We start from the raw sequence: 19,538 nt of genomic DNA, 5'->3' as shown, positions 1-19,538 counted from the left end.
CCAGTGTCCATCTGCCTGCAACGGGCGCTATTAGTCCAGTGTTACAGTGAAGTTACTAGGCCATTAGCCTTACATGTTAAAATGTCTGTTGTCTGGTAGAATCAATTCTATCGTTAAATTTTCATTGAATTCAAGTGAATGTTTTCGCTGTTCTTTTTTTACAGCACCGTTTAAAACAACCAAGCAACAATCCATACAGGTATGACTTAAAGGAATAGCTAACTAATCTGGCAATTTTCCAAAGCAGTACCAATAAATAACGCGTCAGTTTTGACGGGTTGAAGTGAAATCAATCACTATTCCAGACAGCACAGGACATATGGCAGGAAAATACTCACAAGCAGATTTCAGTCCCTCCTACTGACTTAGTATTTGGAAGCTGGCAGATAGATATCAGTCACTAAATGTTTAAATAAGCATTTCAGTTAAGGCTTTTGGTAAATAAATATATATATTTTTGAATAATAAACGTGAACAACAAACAGGTTATTCAAGTAGACACAATGGAAGATGCAATACAGAACGAACAAGGCAAACGGGAAAAGCTTTAAGAGAGCAGACGTTGATACCTGCAGAATGGTGTATCGATCAGTTACTTCTTGGGTTGCGGTGGATGTAACGACTTTGTTGGTGACCACCTGCTCTATGGACATCAAAATCTACTCATCAGGATCCCTGTCAACCTTCAAGAAACACCTCAAGACCCATCTATTCTGGGAACACCTGAAATAGCTCATCCAAACGCTGGCTTGTTGTCTTCATCTTTGGTCCCTTGGTTGGTCGCTTGCGTATCCAGTATTTTTATATATTCCGGATCCTGAATATCTCTCTCATTAGATTCTCACAGTGTTTTTGTCACATATTGTGAAGCTTGTGCTTTGATGCAAACTTGCAAATGATGGACATTCACTGGAAGCTCGGCCTGGCTGCACTCGCATCTAGTCGGCTGCCTGACAGTCATATGCTTGTACTGCACTCTCTACCTTGCGTGTGCCTTGCTTTCAACAACAGCGTTTGCTACACAGATAAATGTATTGTTGCGCATTAGCTACCAGGGACTAATGGAGCATGTTTTGCGGTTTCAGCACTCACACGCAGCAACCGTGCAGACACTTTCCCAGCATCAGCATGTCAGGTGAGGATCTGGACCCGACTTCGAAACTCTTTGGTTACAGATTCCCTGAGGGGAACAGCTGTTACACCCTTTGACAAGGTGCTTAACCTGAACGGCTTGGACTGACAAGTACAGCAGCTGTGTAAGCATGTCCACTGAGCTAATGAAACATAGCTATTTCAGTCCTTAACTGATGCTTCTGTCTAGAGCGACTTGGGGGCTCTACAGCTGGATAATTTACTGAAGCATTTCAGGTTAAGTGGCTTGCTTAAGGGTAATGCAAGAGGGAGCATCTTCAAAGCCTAACAATCTCAAGGCTTGAAGCCTGTGTCCTTAACCACCATCCCACCTGCTACCTGTTATGCAGTACTGTGTCGATCTTCTGTGGGATGAACTCTCCGAGAGATTTGAACCCCAATCTTCCACCTTGAAGGCTGGTAAGTGACTTTGGAGCTTAAAAAGGTTTTTTTTTTTTTTTTTTTTACAGATGCGAGGATATATTTGATGTGAATCCCTGTTGTTTTTCTTTTGTCCTTTTGTTTTTTTAACCTAGAGATTAAAAAAAGGCATTAATTTATAAAATGCTGGCTTTAGGGACAGATATATGCAAAATATAAGAAGGTACACAGATGCAGTTCTGCTCCCTCCATGGGGGCGAGGTGTGGAGTTTAACAGCAATCGGGGTGAGTGCGCAGTCACAGCCCCAGCGGGCCAGTAGGGCGGGCCACTGTCTGTAGGAGCATCAGGGGTCTGGCAGGAGGGCGGGGTCTTCCGCCTTGATTGACGGCCCCATATAAAGACATTCCCATATAGCCAGGGGAAAGCAGCAGCCTGACATGCGGCACAGCTGGTCCCGTTCTCACAGGGTCCTATCCGGCCCTTCTCTGTAGACTGTCCATCACCGTGACAACAGGGTTGACTTGGGAGAGGAGGGGGGGGGGTTAAATTATGAAATTTCTCTTGATTAATCAGACTGTTTTCATTTTAAAATGACCCTCTGCCCCACCCCCCATCTCCTGCAGGTTGCACGGTCTCCCTTCCTCTGCCTTGTCACCGAGGCCCTGAGGAATGGCACTGGCACAGAAAAGGCCAGTGCTGGGCTGTGGAGAAAGGCAGGGGGCCTAATCTAATTTGGTTGGAGGGTGCCTCTGAGCGTGACTGGGCCACGCCGGTGGGGGCGGGGGAGGACTGTGGGAATGGCGCCTCTGTAGCCAGAGCCAGTGGGAAGTCTCCCCCCCAGACGCCGTGATCCAAGGCCGGCCACTCAAAGGGGAATTAGAGAGAGTCCTTCCTGATTTGCTATTCACACTGAAGCGCCCCCACAAGCACCCTGGGTAATATTTCAATAAATGTACCCTTCCACTGGTGGACAATGCTTGTTTTCTCCTTCCCATCTGTCCTTCCTTTTCTCTCTTCACTATAATAAATCTAGTACAGAAAGAAAAACTCCCAATCATTTAATATGCACCAAACAAAGGAGACCCTCTCATCTCATTCTTCCGCACCTAGAGCCTTGAATGACCCCTCCAGACTCGAATTTACAATGCAGGTTGATTGCCATCATCCAAGACTCAGTCTCAGTCTCCTCTCCCCACGTGAAGAGACACCTCTCCGCGCTAAATAGCCAAAGTCAAAAGTCAAAGTATCAGTTATTGTCAGCTTCAGATACATGATACATGGGGTTGTTCTCACTGGTCACGGTGCCCATGAGAAAATAAGAAATATAATATAAATTCTGAAATACAGACACATGTAATTTTAAGACACGGACATTAAGATAAGACAAGAAATACATTTCACCACCTAAGCAATGGAGAAACATTGCGCACATTCTTATGGAAGCAGAATATGCAATAAATAAATAGGTGCAGTTTCAGAGTTATGAGTCTAGAGTGATTGGTCTGCATAGGAGGGATTATTTATGTATCTGGAGTGATGCACGTAGACCGAGTACCGCGCATCCAACACAACTGCCCTGAGAAAACCTGGGGCTTGATAGTGGAATGTCGGCCATCTTTTGTTGGACTTTTGAGAATTTTGTCTGGGGTGTGGCCCTGCTTTTTGGCGAACAGTCAGAAGATGGCTTTATCCCAAGTAACATTTGTGCAATAGAACAAGTCTGATACTGTCTGTTTCTAATTGCACGTTACCATCCCCATTTATTATTTCATGAATATTGCAGAATATTTAGCTTTTTCATGACTGTCTTTAGCTTCTGTATACTTTTTAACTTGTTTGCACTGTTTACTTTGCACTGTGTGTATTGTCTTTGCACTTTGCTTGTTTTGCAGTATATGAATGTTCACCTGTTCTCAAGGGTTTCCCTCTGGGATCAATAAATCTAATCTAATCTAATCTAATCTAATCTTATGCATTTACAGGAAGCACCACGCTTGCGATCTGGCTCGATCTGCAAAGCGGGCACCTCATAGTGTCAGGGAGATGCTGTGATGCCCCTGCAACCCCAGCAGGTGTTGGGTTCGTTTGCCTGTACCTATCGCACGTCATTCATGAAAGGTCTCTGGCTTTAAAGTTACCGGGATTAAATTTCACTCTCTTCAATTTTTTCGTCATATGAGAAAGAAAGCAGACCAGCAGACAATTAGTACTTATTAATAAATTATTTTTTATTGAACTGTTAAAACCTTATGTGCCGAGGATACTGGAGTCTTTGATGTTGCAAGGCCCCCCTAAATAATTCACACGGATGTTCATATGCATTTCCTCAAACTGCCGGACCGTTTGCTAAAACCGGTGATTTTTTTTTTTTTAAGTGACAGGACTCAGAGTCGCTGCTGGCAGACAGCTATGCCCGACCACGGCCCTGGGGGGTGCGGACATCGGGGTTTCCATGTCCCCGGTCGCCATGGTCACATCGCGTGGTGGGTGTTCCCCACCTGATGGTCTCAGAGGTGGTTTGTGCCGCCCCTTTTGTGACTCCTCCCATCAAACTCCCCCCCAAAACCTGTTTTTGAAATCTGGCTTTAATTGGCCCGACGGGGATGTGATCAGAACCGCCCCACTCGTCCTGACCGCTCTCTGGGCCGGCCGAGAAACAAGCAGAAATGGCAACAAACGAGTCTTCTAATGCACAGTGTTGCTATCGCCGAGCCCAATCGCCCCTGATTTCCCTGACAAATGATCAGTGGGAAATGACTAAATAAGCCAAAGCGGGGGCCGGAGCGGGGGCCCCGGCCGAGGCGGGACGCATCTGTATAAACACACTGGCCCCCAGCCGAGCGTGTTGTTTCTTGTCATTGAGGGTCATGATTGAGTCACAGAGGGAGTCTCTCCTGTAAGTAGATTATAGCTCCGCCCCGCCCCGTCCGTTCAGTCGACGTGCCCTTTTATTTTTTCACCAACAATGCAAATACGTCCCCGAAATGCACCCCCCACCCCCGCTGACCCCCCTCCCCCCACTGACCGTCCCTTTTCATCCCGTCATCTGTAAGTGTGAGTGGAGCCCTCTCCTCCAGCAGTCCATTCCATGTGGTCGGTTGTTGCAGCCTGAGACGCGGCAATTGTGGCATGTGCTCTGCTGTGAGAACGCCGGATCCATTTTCTGGGGGGGGGGGGGGGGGAATCGTTCGGTGCAGCCCACACCCTTGGAAAAAGACGCCCCAATGTGGGTGAGTTTCAAAACTGGCAGGATAAAGGACCCCTTTACACAATGATCTCCATTGTCTTTACTCACTTTGACGTCCATCTTTAAACACATTTTAAAAAATTATAATAATAAAAATTTAGCAAACAGAAAACACGGGCTTAAGAAAAATGCTTTGGAAAATAGCTAATAAGATTTCCATTAATTTAAACTTATCAAAATTCCCACAAGGGCTCTGGGTGCTTTTCCTTCTTCATCCCTCTTTTCTTTCATCCATGGTTAAATATGTAAATAAAATGTCTAAAGTCATTCTTCAAAGGGGAACAAAAGAAAAAAGAGGGCTGAGGGAGAAGACAGCCATAAAATTCCTGCGATTCTCCATAACATTAACCAGAGGGGGCCAGCTTCCAGCCAGAGCCGAACAGCGGGGGAGCCGACGGGCTCCATAGAGCCGCACATCTCAAATCCCACACACAAAAATAAAATATCTTTTCAGTTCGAGCCATCAAAGGGTCCCTTTCACTTTATTAGTTACAGAATTATCTCACAGTTGCTGATTTCTCAGAGATGGCGCAGTCCCCCTCCCCCCGCAACCCCCACCCCCTCCATTTATAGCGTTGTTGTTGTGGTTGGAAAGATGAGATAAAGTTGATTTGTGTGTGTGTGAGTGTGTGTCTGGGTGGGTAGGGGGACAAAGGTGGGGGTGTGTGATAAATGGGGGGGGGGGGGGCAGAAAAAAACAGATAAAAGAGACAGTAGTAGCTACAGAGGCCAGTGATGCTAAAGATTGAGCTGCAATGATTTCTGCTCTTTCTTCTCCTTTTCAAAGAGAGATCATCACGACCAGCAAAACAACCGTAAAAAGAGTGGAAGGGAGAGATGGGAAAAAAGTCGAAGGCAGGAAACTAGAACAAAGGCATTCGGGCGGAACATCTAACAGCCTGGGTATTTTTATTAGACAGAGTGACAATATTATTCTGCACATTTTATTAAACGAGCAATCAGGCTGATAATGGGGGCGGGTGTGTGGTGTTTAAAGGTGTCAGGCGGAGTTTCCTAAAAGCCAGGGAGTGATTGGACAATGGGGTGTGGCGGGTGGGGAGTAGTAAGCACTATGGATTCGCGGAAGGAATGGTGAGAGTCAATGGCTTCCACACCAGCCCAGCACCCCTCTACTGCGTCAGCATTGGGACGATCCATCTGCAGTCGCACTTTTGAAGACTGTAAATAGCCTGTGTTACAGGAAGGAACTATTGTTAAGGAAGTAGTGGGGGGGAGAGGGGTAGTTGTTCACCGAGTCCTGAAGACATTTAAGTTTTGTGACAGTGAAGGGTGAAGCCTTCTGCAGACTCATTTAATACTTGGATGTTAACCTGAGTTTCAATCATGCTTATCCAAAGAAACAATAATTCTGCATTTTTACCTAGTTATGCTTGTGAGTGGTCTTCTTAAATTGAAGTTAAAATATCACAGTAACCTCTCTGGGGGGCCTGAAGCGGCAACCTCTTATGTGACGTTTTTGAGAGACATTGCAGATAATGCACCCCTGCATCGCTGCAGACCTGCTCTCCTATCGAGCCACACCTTGGGAATGTTTGGTGGAGCGATTTGGCTCGAGTCGTAAAAACGTGCTAAAAGCATTCCGTTTACCCACGATCCCTGTTTCGGCATCTGTGAGGAGCCCAGCCAGCAGGGGGGGGATAAATCATCCCAAGGGGGGGGGCTTTTACGAGGCAAATCGAGGAAGTGTGGCCTGTGATATTACTTGCAGAGCCACAGCAGAGCACAGCCCAAGGGAGATAATCTGAAGCTCACATCACAGGCTGCTTCATGGGGGCCGGTTCTATCTACCTGTGGGGAGGAGCAGGGGGCACCGCTGGGACATTCCCAAATGCGATCTGGACAGTTGCGAGCTTGAATGTGGAATGTGGAAAAATCCCAGTACGTGGCTTTTTGACCAGGAAGAGGAACAGATGGACCTCATGAACATGAACATGTTCTCAGTCAGACACATAGTATGACCCTGTTTCACTTGGTGGGTCTGACTTTTTCAATGCAAATAGCAGATATCAGAGAGAGAGAGAGAGAGAGAGAGAAAGAGTGAGAGAGAGTGAGAGAGAGATAAGGCCAGTAGGCTGATAAATCCAAACCTCAGTATATCAGCTTCCCATTGAAAGGGACAGAAAAGAAGAAAACAAATGTGTGTGTGGGTCAGGACACCATCTGCTGCACTGGATGTGACAGACCTGGAACCCGCAAACACGGCCCCGGCGCTGCTCACTTCACAAAGACAAACATATTAATCACACAGAAGTCGGCAGTTATGCAAAGGCACTGGAAGCACCGACCCCACCTGCCTGCTCTTTACCCCCCAGGGCATACGAGGAAACTGTGTGGAAGCACCCTCATCATCCCAGAGCCTTCAGAAAGCAGAGAGAGAGAGAGAGAGAGAGAGAGAGAGAGAGAGAGACACAGAGAGAGAGAGAGAGAGTGCATAAGCAAGGTGACACATCTTCACCAGGCTGAGACAAGGCCTCGACCACTGGGCACTGAAAAGCCTTTCTCTGTGCGCTGGTGGAACCCATAGTCATGTCAGCAGTGTGACAGCACATCTTGGACCACGCCAGGCCAGAAGTGCTTCCTGTTTACCACTCTGTCCCCTCAAAAATATCTTTGTACTCCAGCCCAAAAACCAAAACAAGTCACCCAAAGGCTGGGGAATCAGCCCTGAACATCTAGCTATGCCCTAGCCCCACACTGGAGACATCTAAACTGAGGCACATGGAATAGCTATCATGCTAATTAGCATTACAGCATTTGTTTGGAATAAGGCAGGGGTATATAAGTATAAGAGGCAGGGTTGCATAAGTATGAGGCAGGGGTAAGTAAGTATGTGAGGCAGGGATGTTTAAGAGGCAGGGGAGAATACATATAAGAGGCAGTGGTGTATAAGTATAAGAGGCAGGGGTGAATAAGTATAAGAGGCAGTGGTGTATAAGTATAAGAGGCAAGGGGTGTACGAGTATAAGAGGCAGTGGTATATAAGTATAAGAGGCAGGGGTGAATAAGTATAAGAGGCAGGGGTGAATAAGTATAAGAGGCAGTGGTGTATAAGTATAAGAGGCAGGGGAGTACGAGTATAAGAGCCTGGGGTATATAAGTATTAGAGGCAGGGGTGTATAAGTATAAGAGGCATTGGTGTCTAAGAGGCAGGGGTGTACGAGTATAAGAGGCTGGGGTGTATAAGTATAAGAGGCTGGGGTATATAAGTATAAGAGGCATTGGTGTCTAAGAGGCAGGGGTGTATAAGGCAGAGAAATCAGTATTGACAGCAGCAGTAGATGAGGCCTTATCAGTTAGCCTGAAATGAACTGAAATGACCATCTACCATCTGAACTGAAATGACCAGTTATATAACCTAGACTACTAGGTTATACAAATCATCCACTAATAACGCATGCCACAAAACACCTCTCATTTGAAAAACAAAAAATTTTATTCATGACTACACCAACCATACAGATTATGCTGCTTTTCAAGAAATATCAGTGAATAAATCTTCTCATTTCTTATCCTGGTCGGGGTTGTGGGGTATTACAAAAACATCACAAATTGAAAATCTTGATTTAACAGTCTTTCTGGACCATAATTATAATTTTAACCTTTACACAGCTAGACATTCTACAAAAGGTCATTTTGCAGAAGCCAGGATTCAAATCAACAACCTTCTGTCTGGGGTCTGGTTCAACTAACGCTACAAAAAATTTGAGATTCACGTAGCACTGTATAAGTTAAAATTGTGTTGGATGAACACAAAACAGTATTTTGGGTCTAGGATTCCCTGTTGCAAACAGGTAAGGACCCCCCACCCAACCCTCCAGGATCGGCACAGCGGCAGAGTGCCTGGTGCGGTGTTACTGCAAGGGCCGATAGTGTCTCTACCGACTCTAGGCGGATTTAATTGTGGTGAAATTACAGGCTGAACAAATCGCAGCTTTGAAGAGTAATGTGATATATGTAAAGTGCTTAGCGGATTAATATTGGAGGAAACGGTAAATACGCATGGTGAGTCACTCCTCGCAGCTGAGGAGTGTGTAAGTCTCACAGGGAGAGGCTAAAACAAGAATCCGTCTGTTTCAAAAGAAAGGGTGACATTTTCAGCCGCGTGACAGAAGACAGCGGGTTTTTTTTTTTTTAACCATAATTAACAGGGGACTCCGCTGATTGAGTGTAACCATTCACCACAAAGGCGTATGCATAGGGAACAGCCTTAGCAATTAGACTGGGATTAATATTTTCTGATATTTTATAAAAGAAAATATTAAAAGCAAAAAAAAAAAAATATATATATATATATATCTCAATCTTGCATCAATACAGCCAGCAACAAAAAATCTACTGCAAAAAAGGGGGGAAAATCAAAGGACAGGATGAGGATCTAATTTTGCTGCTTTTATTTTACAGAAAAGGAAATCCTAAGAGCTTAAACTAAGCTGGCGAACTCCCAAGAGCTCTTAGACGAGAGATTGCTCTTTTAAAATGTTGCCCCGCCCAACCGTTATTTTTTCCGACTTTTTTTGACTCGGGGAATGAAACACATCGGCAAAGCAGTATCCTGTGTAATTACCCACTCAGAAGCACTTCAAAGACTCTCCTGCAAATCAGGTTTGAATATTTAACAATTTTTAAGCTTTTTTTAATACTTGATTTATTGATTGCACGATGAGCAATATCATAACACGCACTGTCGTTTTGAAATCAGTCTAGTCTACAGAAACTCATACATCTGAAATGTATGATCCACATTATAGCCTATATTTTCACGGAATTCATAATATTAATTTATTGTAAGTCATATGTCATTCAAATACATAATACTTTGACCTCACGTTTCATTCATTTGGTTCTGTCATAATTAAACAGAAGTGGGAAAGACGGGGATCCCAACAATAAACTTTTTTTTCTATTACCCCCGGACCGTGAAAATGAACAATTGAATCAGAGGAGGAAAATAAATCAGCCTTTCAGTCCGTTTGGCCGCCTTGGATAACATTTGGCTCCTACCTGCGAGTGAAACACGCTAAAGTTTAACACTTGGTGATCACTGGAAACTTTTCTTTAAAAGTCGGAAAAGAGGACAAATGGCCGATGAGTAGCGCGATCAACAATGAGGGAGGAAGAAAAAGCTGCGAGTTTTTTTTAAGGAGGTCTGCGGGCTGTTCCGCACGATTTGAAAATAATCACCGTGTCAGTTTTACCTTTCTTATGCAAACGAGGTGTCTTTGAAGGAGGGTCATTTGGCAGGTTAGTCCAGGACGGTGGCGAAGACAGACTCAGATCTGCAGCGCAACCGACAAGTCGTCTTGCGGAGTGTAACCGGGGACAAGTTAACGTTTCCCGATGCAGTACATCTAAGAAAGATTTAAGAAACGGACGTGCATAGAGGGATGGAGAAAAAATCGCTCAAGCATCTAAAAGACTAAAAGCTTTGCGTGAGTTTTTTTTTAATTTATTTATAATTTTTTTTTTCGTAGGACCGCTTTCCAGCGTTCCGACTGTATGACCATAGCGGGATTTTGGGGAGAGATAAGTCTCCGTCCGTTTTTGCGTGCTGCTCTGGGACAGGCTCCGTTTTCCCCGCCGCTCCTCGGAGTCCGATCTCCCATGCACCAAAGCTACAGCCCGGGGAGCGGATCGTCCGCCTAATGAGAGAGACTTTTATCGGAGCCTTCCCGGCGTCAGGCTCGGATGTCCGAGCACATCTCACTTCATGGTCCCACATGGTAAGCGCATGATCTTTTAAACGAAACTGGTCTGAATGAGCGGTTTTCCCCCCCGAAGTCCCGCAGGAATTAATGTGCTTTTACCAGACGCGGCAGATAAGGCGAATAAAGGGGGACGCTGCGCTACTTTGATGGACTGTTTTGGGAGTTTGATCTCTTTCGCCCTTAACCCCCCGTGGCTCTCCTGGGACATATAGATGAACACGAACACAGTCGCTGTTGTGCCTGCAAGAAACGCAACGCATATCTGAGGATAATAATAATTATTTTAAAAGCGGACGTTGCTGTGTTTGTGTTTTGAGCCGCTGTGCTACATGAGAGAAAGCTGACGGGATGCCTTGCCCCTCCGCACCGAGATCGCTATGGCTCCTCACCTTGGTGATTGCTGGCTGCACCGCCATCAGCTCCATGGACCCCGACCGCCCCAATGACGGGCGGTGCCAGCCCATCGAAATCCCGCTGTGCAAGGACATTGGCTACAACATGACGCGGATGCCTAACCTCATGGGGCACATGGACCAGGGTGAGGCAGCCATAAAACTGCACGAGTTTGCGCCGCTGATCGAGTACGGCTGCCACGGTCACCTGCGCTTCTTCCTGTGCTCGCTGTACGCGCCCATGTGCACCGAGCAGGTGTCCACGCCCATCCCCGCCTGCAAGGTGATGTGCGAGCAGGCCCGGCTGCGCTGCTCACCCATCATGGAGCAGTTCAGCTTCCGCTGGCCCGACTCGCTCGATTGTTCCCGGCTGCCCAGCAAGAACGACCCCAACAACCTATGCATGGAGGCCCCCAGCAATGGCTCCGACGAGTCCCCCAAGGGCCCTCACACTCAGGCCCCGGACTTCCGGCTCCACCGGCCCAACGGCGGCCAGGAGCTGCAGCTAAAGGATGGCGGGGGTGGAGCTGGCACTGGTAGCAGTGGTCGCCGGACATGCAGCAACCCAGACAAGTTCCACTACGTGCAGAAGAGCGAGTCATGTGCGCCTCGTTGCTACCCCCAGGTGGATGTGTACTGGAGCCAGGCGGACAAACGCTTCTCCCTCGTCTGGATGTCTGTCTGGTCCATCCTCTGCTTCGTGTCCAGTTCTTTCACGGTCCTCACCTTCCTGGTTGACCCCCAGCGCTTCCGCTACCCCGAGAGGCCAATCATCTTCCTGTCCATGTCCTACTGTGTTTACTCCATGGGTTACCTCATCCGCCTGTTCGTGGGGGCGCACAACATCGCCTGTGACCGTGACAGCGGCGTCCAGTACATCATCCAGGAGGGCCTGGAGAGCACAGGTTGCACCATCGTCTTCCTCATCCTCTACTACTTCGGCATGGCCAGCTCGCTATGGTGGGTGGTCCTCACACTCACCTGGTTCCTGGCTGCAGGGAAGAAGTGGGGTCACGAGGCCATTGAGGCCAACAGTAGCTATTTCCACCTGGCAGCCTGGGCCATACCGGCCGTGAAGACCATCATGATCCTAGTGATGAGGAAGGTGGCTGGCGACGAGCTCACAGGGGTCTGCTACGTGGGCAGCATGGATGTGAAGGCCCTCACAGGCTTTGTGCTCATCCCTCTGTCATGCTATTTAGTCATCGGCACGTCCTTCCTGCTTTCTGGTTTCGTGGCCCTCTTCCATATCCGCAGGGTCATGAAGACAGAGGGCGAGAACACGGACAAGCTGGAAAAGCTCATGGTGCGCATTGGCGTCTTCTCTGTGCTCTACACCGTACCGGCCACCTGCGTCATTGCCTGCTACTTCTACGAGAGGCTCAACATGAGCTACTGGGAGATCAAGGCCCGCGAGCAGAAGTGCGTGGAGGACGGAGGCTTGGAACCCGAGTCCTGCATCATGAAGAGCTCCATCCCAGCCATGGAGATCTTCATGGTGAAGATATTCATGCTGTTGGTGGTGGGCATCACCAGCGGCATGTGGATCTGGACCTCCAAAACCCTGCAGTCCTGGCAGAATGTCTTCAGCAGGAAGTTGAAGAAGCGTGCCAGGAGAAAGCCAGCCAGTGTGTTTACCGGTGGCAGTGGCGGGGCCTACATCAAACCTCACCCCCCCGTAAAAAGCCACAGCACCAAGTATGAGCTTGCAGGATCCCCTCCGACCTGCGTCTGAGGGACCTGCATGCTCCCCTGACTCAAATCCCAAACTCTTGTGTTTACTTTTCCCTCTCTCCTACGAACACTTAACACCAACCAGACTCATGAGCCGCATCGACAGCGGACAGGAAATGTTAAAGGTTTATATTTATTTTTTTATGCAAGCTTAATTGACAAAGAAAATGCAATGTGTTCACATAACACTCTTTTTTTCCCCATTTCAATTTATGTCAAGCACTGATATCAGCGCTGAAAACGGTACTTGACGGAGTGAAAAAAAACACTACAGTGGGGGGGGGGGGAAGTTTCGAGACGAGGATGACGGGGTGAACAGCTTCTGTGCGCCACTGGGTTGCTAAATGACGTGCAATAGATGTTTTCCTTAGTTACATAAAAAAACGAGACACGAGTACTGTAGAGGCAGATAAAAAAGACAATGAGAGTATCCCACAAACTGTGCGGGGGAATGGCCCCGTGAGACCGGACGCCTTTTAGTGACGCGTCCCTTGGCTTTTTAATGGAAATTAAGTCAGTGTCATACATGCTGGGACTCATTCTTAGAAAGAGCCTGCAGTTGAAAAGGACCCGAAAGTGTATGGACGACCCGTGGGGAAGAAAAGAATCTCTGGCCATCCATAAATCAACAAGCACTATATATATGGCAAAACGTATTTGTACGGCCAGTTCCTCTGCTTTTGTATTTTATTTTTTCCCTGTGCCTTTTGTAGCACAATGAAACATTTGTATATATTTCTAAAGCAAAAGTTCATTATTTTATAAAGAAAATAAATAAAACATTCTAGTTTTAAACGGTGTTAAGAATGTGGTACTTGAATGACCGTTTTTTGTTGTTGTTTTGCTCGTTTACGCGCCAAATGCAAATATCAATCCGTGTCCTATTAGCTTAAGAATATTTTTATATATTTAAATGTAATGTATTAATCCGTTTGCTGGCTGACAGTATCGTGTAACACAAAGCGAGAAGAGCATTTATTTCAATAACAAGAAATATTGGAGTAAAATATTTTAAATGTCCTTAAAAAACAGGAGGACATACTTAACACATTTTTTAAATGTGGCATTAACCTTTAAGATGCTTTGTTAAACAGCTTAACCAGTATAGATCATGAGAAATTGATGTTCTTAACAAGGAGCGGAAATGTAGCACAAATCCGTAAACAGCTTCAGGCACGACGTTATCCTAAAAATAGTGACTAGTTGAGCGTGAAAATGCCCTGAAATGTCATTTTCCCAGTGCGTGTTTCTGTTTGTTTCTTTTTTTTCCCTTAAGCGATAGGGAGAAATGCTTTGGGGACGCGATTCTGAAGAAGGACGGTTTAAAATAGTATGCAGGATGAAATCGGGTGCGCCGAGAGTGCATGCATGTGCCTGCGTGTGCGCGCTTGCGAATGCGTGTGCCCGAGCCTCTGTGCCAGAGTTCAAAGCGGGTGTGTCGTGGAGATGGGGGCTTGTGTGTCTAAAGGCGTCCCCATTGTGCTTGCGCCTGTTTGAGAAAGTATATGTCCTTGTGCTTGTGTGTCAGTGTATGTAAGGGCACAGTTCTCTTGAGGCAGAAAAGGGCACGCACACGGGATCACAGCAGACCGAATCACCGAAAGCTGCGTTTAATTGTTCAGTGTGTGTAGGGGGTGGGGGCACCTCTCTGGGAGCACTGCATCTGCCTCTCAAACAGCTTGTTTATTAGTGAGAGGGGAGATGACTAATAAAAGTTTGATGACATCAAAGAGATTATGAACAAAGCGGATTTTTTTATTGTTATTTTAGAACAGGCCACTTTTGAGAACTGGGCTTTCATATTTCACTGCTATTAAAATTAATCTATTCACTTCCATGTTCCATATATAAACAATACGGAAACTCAGCCTTTGGAGTTGCGTTTCGATTTCCAGGCTTCCCATGTGTTTGTGACTTCAAAACAGCGCTGATTTGATGCGCAGCATTTGATTTAAGTCTAGATTGAAAATGTGTTGAAAGCCACCATTTACCGACTTGTTCACATAAATCTATTTCGCAGAACGTACTTGCCGCAGTTGGTTTTAGACCAAGTATAACCTTGGTCAGTCAGTAAAATATTGTGATTTGGTTTTTCTTGCTAAACAGTCTAGTATAACTTTTGGACGGGTGAAAGCAGTAAATAGTCATATATCAGAGCTCAACTTGAAAGCGGCCTCTTTTGTGCCTCAATCGACCATATCGTTGTAGTTTGACAGGCTTGTAATATTTAAAAACTTATTTTACCTTTCGATCTCTTTTCAAATATAGCTAATAATAATAATGATACACTGACATGATACACCGGCGAACTTCATCATATATACAGCATTTGTTCACAATCTAATATAATGTAATGAACACAAATGTTAAAAAACGTGACTGAGACAGACTTTTTGTGCATCACCCAAGGTACACAGTGATATTAGGATGTCCGGGGTGACTCTCATTGTCCCGCAACGGCACATATGCCTTTGCTACCTGCAGTAAATAAAACAGGGCGTATGCGTGGATTTATTCCGTGGATTTATTCCCTGCACTCATTCACGAAGGGATTACGGTGCTTTTCTGAATCTCTGGCTTTGAGATTGAGACACTTACAAAGAAATTTCTATTATTTTGTCTCCCTTTTCTTTGCCGTCGTTGGACGTTTCTAAAGATGCATTTGGGCGTGCTTTTTGAAGCAGCCTTTGAAATGTGACTAAAGGTAATTTTGTATAGCGGGCTAAGCCCTTGGAAAGTTATATATACATACGACGTGGGACTGTGAAGCTCTCGGGAAGTACATGCCCAGTCTTGTGCGGGAGCCCGGCTTTAATGTACACGTCCGTCCCGTGGGGTCGGACGAGATTTCGGGCTTTGCTGTTAAACACCTGCGCTGCTCAGATATTTGCACGCTTGTTTTCACCAGTTTCCGAAAAGGCGCTCCAAAGCCCGTGGTTTCACTGTCAGTCGCGCTTTTATTTCAAAGAAAAATACCTTTCATACACTGCAAACACCTCGCTATTACACTAAAGACACCGACAGCAAATGGTGAAGTTTGACAGTTGTTCAAAGAGGCGCGGAAACAGCGCACTAATGCGATCTTTCCCAGCCGCCTCTGCAGTAATGGCCCCCTATTCGTCACGGTTCATACACACTTCATCTCAAGCTGCGAAAAGTATTTACCCGTATTTAAATTTATAAAAAAAATCATTTGCATTCAACAGCAAATACACTACAGACTTACTTAACTACAAACTCAAAGCAGGAAATTGTCTTTTTACGTCCTTCATTTTTGTATCTGTTGCTATGTAAAACACAATCTTTTAATTCTATGCTATGTTTGCTAAATTCATTATCAGAGTCATTATGATTTTATCTCTCATATTCTCATTGCTAAACACTGAGTTTTATCTTTATATATAGGGCTTCTCAAGTCGTTAGAGTCCATAAACGTATCACATATTAAATGTGTTAAAATTCCTTTCATTGGTTATACGAATTGGAAAAACTTGTTCCAAGGAATGAGGCAAATGAAGATCTCCGTGTTGAATTTTTAAAAGCCTAACTAGCATTATTCCTGTACTCATACATGGCACCCTGTCTTAACAATCCCCACTCATTTATAAAATACTGGCATATTGAATCATTTCAGTAATGTTTTCTGGGGACTTTGTTGAGCTCTTTGACAATTCATTTTCAGTAATTGAAACTGAAAAAGTTTCCTAACGCCCCCTGGAGGCTAGTGTGACACCCTGCGAGCACTATGTAAAACATCAGAATGGTGTAAGGATATCCGAAGTGTAATAAGGAGACTCAAAATCGTATTCTAGCGTATAGCCAAACTCGGACGAAGATCCTCATCCCTCATGCTTTGAAACCAAGTTTAGTGCCTCGTGCGGGTCTTGCAAAATGGTGTTGTGTTTACAGCATTGCGGCAGGGATTGGGGGGGGGGGGGGGCGTGTCCTATCCGTAGGCTCCACTCTTCCCCACGGGGCGTTCAAGTCCCAACATCAGCTCGACGTGTTTTAACAGCCGGGTGTGTGGAACTCGGCGCGGCTGAATCAAAGTCGAGCTGCGACCGCAGACACCGCATGCGGCAAAGGAGCGGCCCGTGTAAGACCAAGGGGCACCGGGGCGAACGACGAGGCTCTGGATACGACACGACTCTCGCTGGCTCTTCCGCGTCCCTCAGCATCGTCAGGCCATAGTGTGTCTGCACCTTTTCGCTCCCTGTCTCACAAGCGGGGCGACGGTAACGGAGCTCGTTGAACGCGACCCCGATGACACCTTCATGGGAGGTGTTGTGTTTTTAGTTTACTCTGGGAGAGCATCCGGCACTGACTGTTCCTAGATCAGTCGGGGGTTTAGGAGACGAGACCCGGGACTCATGTCCTTCTGGGGGCACCCATTTCTGCTGCACTCTGCTACTGCCGTCACTCTCACAGTGTGCCACCCCCCCTTGTCCCGCCCCCCCAGCTCGGTTCATTAAAATGAAAGGCCATCCCAGTTCGAACATCTGGGTGCAGGCAGGCCCGCTCTGCTGGTTCTCGTTCCGTTTGATTTTAACTGAGGGCGAAATGCCCCCCCCCCCCCCCACAGCCTGGAACCTCCTCCATGCAGCGTGTGTTTACATGTGCAACGAATATGAAGAAACTGCAAAGAGGATCTGCAGTCCTACTGGCTGTGGGTGGCTGGCAGGGGGCGGGGTGTGCGCCGCGTGAGCGCCGACTCTCCCCGGCGCATCTCTGGGGCCTGTGAAATGGGCCGCCGGGGGTAACAAATCAGCCGGCGAGCAGACTGGCAGCTGGCTGCGACTGGGAGCTTTGATCAGAGCCTGCGAGGACGGCCCATGCCCTTCTGAGGCTCCGCCGGCAGCACCTGCTTGCAAGCCTGGGCCTGCCCGTCCGTACGTCCCAGTGCTCTGCTCCGTAGGTCCCCCCCAGTCCCCCTGCATCCTCCCAGAATTCCCTGCTGCTGTTCATATACTGTCCAGCCTTCCACCATCTCTGTTCTCCAGCCACCCACCTCCCACCAGACCTGGGGAAGTTTTTGGGTCTGCAGAGAAGGACAAATGGCAAAGTGTCACATCTCCTAGCTCCTGGAATGAGTCCACATCCCTCTCTTGTGAACCAGAGCCCTGCCCCCTCACACTGGTCTCAGCCACCCTGCGACTGTTTGCTCTTTAGCATGTGACACAGGCACGTGGCCCCTCCCACATGCATCTCCATGAATGGCGGGGGGCGCAGGCTGTGAGAAATGACTAAGAACGTCCCTGACAGCAGCACCAATCAAGCTCACATGGCTCCAAGCTCATAAAACACAGATAAGGCAGGCGCCATGCACGGGTTTCCCTGACGCAAAAAGTGATGCAAACACAGTGCAGCTGTGCCGCATGCGTGGGTCCCCTGATGCAAATGCCGCACTGCATGCCGAGTTCCCTGATGCAAACACGATGTTGCCTCAGTGCCTGCTAGGGTCCACTAACGCAAAAACAGTGCAACTGCACCACGTGCATGGGTCCCCTGATACAACACTGCAGCCACACTGCATGCACAGGTCCCCAAACACGGGTTTTTTTGGCAGAGGCTTCTCCCCATGCGATGCATGGCTCAGTGCACGTAACAGGCGACAGGGAGCCAACGGCGCAGTGACTGAGTGCAGTGCTGATGCCTTTACTGGACAGTAACCTCTCGCACACTGTCGTACAACGACACAGTGATTCTATAAAGCCCTCGACATAAAGATGAAGCTATACATACAGGCATTAGTGATCATCCATCCATCCATTTTCCAAACCGCTTATCCTATTGGGTCGCGGGGGGTCCGGAGCCTATCCCGGAATCAATGGGCACAAGGCAGGGAACAACCCAAGATGGGGAGCCAGCCCATCGCAGGGCACACTCACACACCATTCACTCACACATGCACACCTACGGGCAATTTAGTAACTCCAATTAGCCTCAGCATGTTTTTTGGACTGTGGGGGGAAACCGGAGGAAACCCCATGACGACATGGGGAGAACATGCAAACTGCACACACATGTGACCCAGGCGGAGACTCGAACCCGGGTCCCAGAGGTGTGAGGCAACAGTGCTAACCACTGCACCACCATGCCGCCCCGCATTAGTGATCAGTGAAAATGAATCAGTTTAACAAATGTAGCATATAGTGGTGGATTCCATATAAATGATTCAAAACAGGCCTCTCCTTCTCTCGGGTAACAGTTTAATATGGAAGAAAGTTATTCCTGCCCTGTTAATGGCACCAAGCAGCGATCTGTACGAAGCACACATCACAGTGGCCATATAAGTCCCATTCTCCCCTCCCCCCAGGCATCAGGCTCCTGATATCCTGGAGATCAAAAGATTATAGTTCCAGGAAGCGTGGAGGAGCCTGAAGATGGGGCACGGTCACATGATCACACACACAAGACAAGCAGCTCCCTTCCCATCCCTGTGCGAACTGAGACGTATCCAATAAAATAATCTGCAAAAGAAAAAAAAAAAATCTAAATTAGAAATTATGAGACGGCCATTCTTAGCGACGACGCGGGTCGCAGGTGACAATCAGAAATGCACGGCACCAGGCCCAAAACCCTCAGGTGGACTCGGGTTTGACCACGCAAGGTGGCGATCACTAGTGTATTCGCATACTTCTGGTGCAGACGGACACCCATCCTGACCACATGGCTCTGTGTACGAGCTCCTGTGAACGAGCAAATGAGCGACATCCAGGTTGATGTCGCAGGGGTGGCGGAGAAGGGGGATAAAATAACAAAGGTACTTTGAGTCTTCCTGCACTGTTTGATGCGGGACAGTAAGAGTGAATAGTTATGGATCACATATGCGCAGATTTTAAGGAGCCTTTAAGGGCACAAGAACTGCGGCCAAAGAAGTTGAATCTGAGAAGATTCATCTCCGGCCGACTGGGCTAAAAGTGAGG

At 47.2% G+C, this 19,538-nt stretch overlaps 1 protein-coding gene across 3 annotated transcripts; it reads left to right on the top strand.

Moving 5' to 3' along the window:
- Positions 1-9,138: 9,138 nt before the first annotated feature.
- Positions 9,139-13,407, top strand: fzd10 (frizzled class receptor 10). 3 transcript variants are annotated; one of them, XM_048994340.1, is made up of 2 exons: positions 9,139-9,383; positions 10,253-13,407. In XM_048994340.1, the coding sequence occupies exon 2, from the start codon at positions 10,835-10,837 to the stop codon at positions 12,611-12,613; it is 1,779 nt and encodes a 592-aa protein (XP_048850297.1). In that variant the 5' UTR covers positions 9,139-9,383; positions 10,253-10,834; the 3' UTR covers positions 12,614-13,407. The 3 variants fall into 3 exon arrangements, with proteins under 3 accessions (XP_048850297.1, XP_048850308.1, XP_048850317.1); XM_048994351.1 differs by having other exon boundaries at positions 9,721-13,407; XM_048994360.1 differs by having other exon boundaries at positions 9,139-10,501; positions 10,804-13,407.
- Positions 13,408-19,538: the final 6,131 nt, after the last annotated feature.

Source organism: Brienomyrus brachyistius, chromosome 2 (genome assembly GCF_023856365.1).
Source record: "Brienomyrus brachyistius isolate T26 chromosome 2, BBRACH_0.4, whole genome shotgun sequence".
In the NCBI taxonomy this organism is placed as follows: Eukaryota; Metazoa; Chordata; class Actinopteri; order Osteoglossiformes; family Mormyridae; genus Brienomyrus; species Brienomyrus brachyistius.
This window is presented reverse-complemented; position numbering and strand designations above follow the sequence as displayed.

Bases quoted from the DNA above. Each gene is read 5' to 3' on its own strand.
- fzd10 (XM_048994340.1), top strand. From the start codon at position 10,835: ATGCCTTGCCCCTCCGCACCGAGATCGCTATGGCTCCTCACCTTGGTG.